General features: G+C 49.0%; 1 gene segment (V, D, J or C); it reads left to right on the plus strand.

The window, feature by feature from the left end:
• Positions 1 to 419: 419 nt before the first annotated feature.
• On the plus strand, positions 420 to 1,070 carry LOC113405249. The segment is given in 2 exon segments: positions 420 to 465; positions 745 to 1,070. Coding segments are annotated over 2 exon segments (372 nt in total).
• The last annotated feature ends 1,523 nt before the right edge of the window (positions 1,071 to 2,593 follow it).

Below are 2,593 nucleotides of genomic sequence, written 5' to 3' on the forward strand. Positions count from 1 at the left end.
TTCAGGCAGTGGCCACTGCCAGGTGCCCCAAAGGGAATGAGCAGAACAGGTAACCATCAAATGATGCATCCCCTGTTGCCCTTTCCCAGCTTCTGCCTAGGGACACCATCCCTGCCCAGCCTAGCTAATAGTCATTGATGGACCTATCCACCATGAACTTATCTAGTTCTTTTTTTGAACTTTTCATTGACTCCAATGGCGTGAGAGCTGACTGACCCCAACTGGGGATCTGACTCTTCTGAACTCTTTTGAAAACCGGGCCCCATTTTATACTCCCCACCACACACATGTTTCATGCAAATCAGGTCAGTCAGTTCCCTGTTTAAACACAGAGCGTGATGGACGATGCTGCATCTGGTCTCACTTCGGGTCGCTGACATTGGAGCCTTCATTCCTGCACCGATTTCTGCAGCGGGAACATGAGAACCTGCGTAGCCATCGCTGTCCTGGTCTTCTTCCCATCGTGTAAGGGCGGGGTCTTAATGGCCTGGGAGAACTAGTCGCCAAAGTTTCCTGCTGTGATTTCCCGAGGTGTCTAAGGGCATTAGGCTCACAGCTGCAGTGGTATTTAGGTGCCCAGATTCTATTGATTTTCAAAGGGTGCCGTTCCCTCAATGAAATCAATTGGCGTTTAGGCTCCCAACTCCCATTGGCTTTCAATGGGAGCCTAATTCCCTTAGGACCCTTGGAGGATCTCAGTCTCAGGGCAAGACATATTGACCCTGTGTCCTTTCTTTCCTACAGATGTTTACTCCCAGATCAAGTTGGAGGAATCTGACGGGGGAGTCAAGAGACCAGGGGAGCCCTTCAGACTGACCTGCACTGTCTCCGGGTTTTCAGTCACTGATTACGGGGTGAACTGGGTCAGGCAGCCAGCTGGAAAATCCCCCCAGTGGATGGGGGTACTTTGGGGTGGAGGGAGCACGGACTATAATTCAGCTCTTGGAGGCCGGATTAGCATCACCCGAGAGCCAGCAAAAAGCCAAGTGTACCTGCAAGTGAACAGCGCGGGAGAGGCGGACAGTGCGATCTATTACTGCGCGGTGAGATACGGCAGTGGAGCACAGTAACCCACCGTGACTCAGAGACCCTGCAAAAACCTCCCTGCTTTGAGAGAGAGACGGGGTGTGACAGAGAGAGAGAGAGACTGTCAGAGATAAACAATGAGTGTGTGTGTGAGAGAGAATTACTGTGACAGTGAAAAGGAGCGAGAAACTCTGTGTGTGTGTGTGTGTGTGTGTGTGTGTGACTGAAAGATAGTGAGAGAAACAGGCAGTGTGACAGGAAGACAGAGTGAATGAGTGTGACAGTGAGATGAAGAGATAGTGAATATGACAGACTGTGTGACAGAGAGACATAGTGCGAGAGACAGTGTGCAACAGACAGATGGAGTCTGACAGTGCGAGAGATAGAGTGTGACAGAGAGAGATGATGGTGAGAGACAGACAAAGAGGTGGGGGAAACACACCCTTCACACTCAGATTCCCCAAGGGAGGGTGTTTTAGGATAAGGACTTGCCCCTTTAAAAACTCTCCCATCTCTGGAGTTCAGGGCATGGTCCCTGTTCTGAGGACTCCTGGGTGAGGTTTTCAAAGGAGCCTACAGGGGTTTAGGCACCACCTTCAGTGGGAATTGGGCACCTCACTTCCCGGGTGCCAGTGAAAATCCTTCCATTGCGATTTATAAACAGATTGATTCAAAACATTTACAAAAAGCAAAGCCATTAATTTGCCCTCACCACCAATCTGTGAAGTCAAGAAGCCTCGTGGACACTATTTGACAGGCAGGGAAACTGAGGCAGACAATTAAGGAGAAGAAGGGCCCTGTGGTTTGGGTGCTGGGCTGTGACTCTAGAGACAGAGACTTCTTCCGTGGGTATTTCAGTGGGTATTAGGCACCTTGGTGCTTTTGAAACTCCACTAGGAGCCTAAATACTTCTGAAAATCTGGCCCCAGGTGCCTACATGTCTTTGAAAATCCTACTGGGCCCATATCTGCATCCTTAGGCGCCCAGAAGCCTTTAAAATCTGGCCCTCACTGTCTGCTTCTCTTCCCCACCTGTAAAATGGTGATGAATGTATTCACAGTGGTGGTCTGAGGATAAATGCTCTGACTGTGGTACCTTTGCTTTCACCCGAGACAAGATGTTTTTGGGCACAAATGCTTCAGTCAGGTACAAGCTACTGGGCTCAATAGAGCGATGTTGGGGTGCGATTCTCCGGCCTGTGTTGTACAGGAGGCGAGACCAGATGATCTCATGATCTCTTCTGCCCTTGAAATCTATGAGCCGTTGAGGTTCAATAGGAATGGGGGCCATATACACACCATATAGATAAGACACGCAAAGATTAAGTGACTTGACTAAGGCCACAGAAAGAGAGAGAACGTGCACTAGGAATTGAACTCAGCTCTCCTGACATGTAGCCCAATGACTCATCCCAATACCACCTTCCTTCTTTAAATGCTCTGACTGACTTATTCCAAAGGGAGATCACATTCTATCGGACATATTCACAGAGAGCTAGGGTGCAATAAAGGGCCTTTTTTTGTCAGAACATCTTCATCTCTTCCTAGACAATCCCTTCATTAATTCT

Source organism: Terrapene carolina, unplaced genomic scaffold (assembly GCF_002925995.2).
Source record: "Terrapene carolina triunguis isolate 2854851 unplaced genomic scaffold, T_m_triunguis-2.0 Scaffold34705, whole genome shotgun sequence".
In the NCBI taxonomy this organism is placed as follows: domain Eukaryota; kingdom Metazoa; phylum Chordata; order Testudines; family Emydidae; genus Terrapene; species Terrapene triunguis.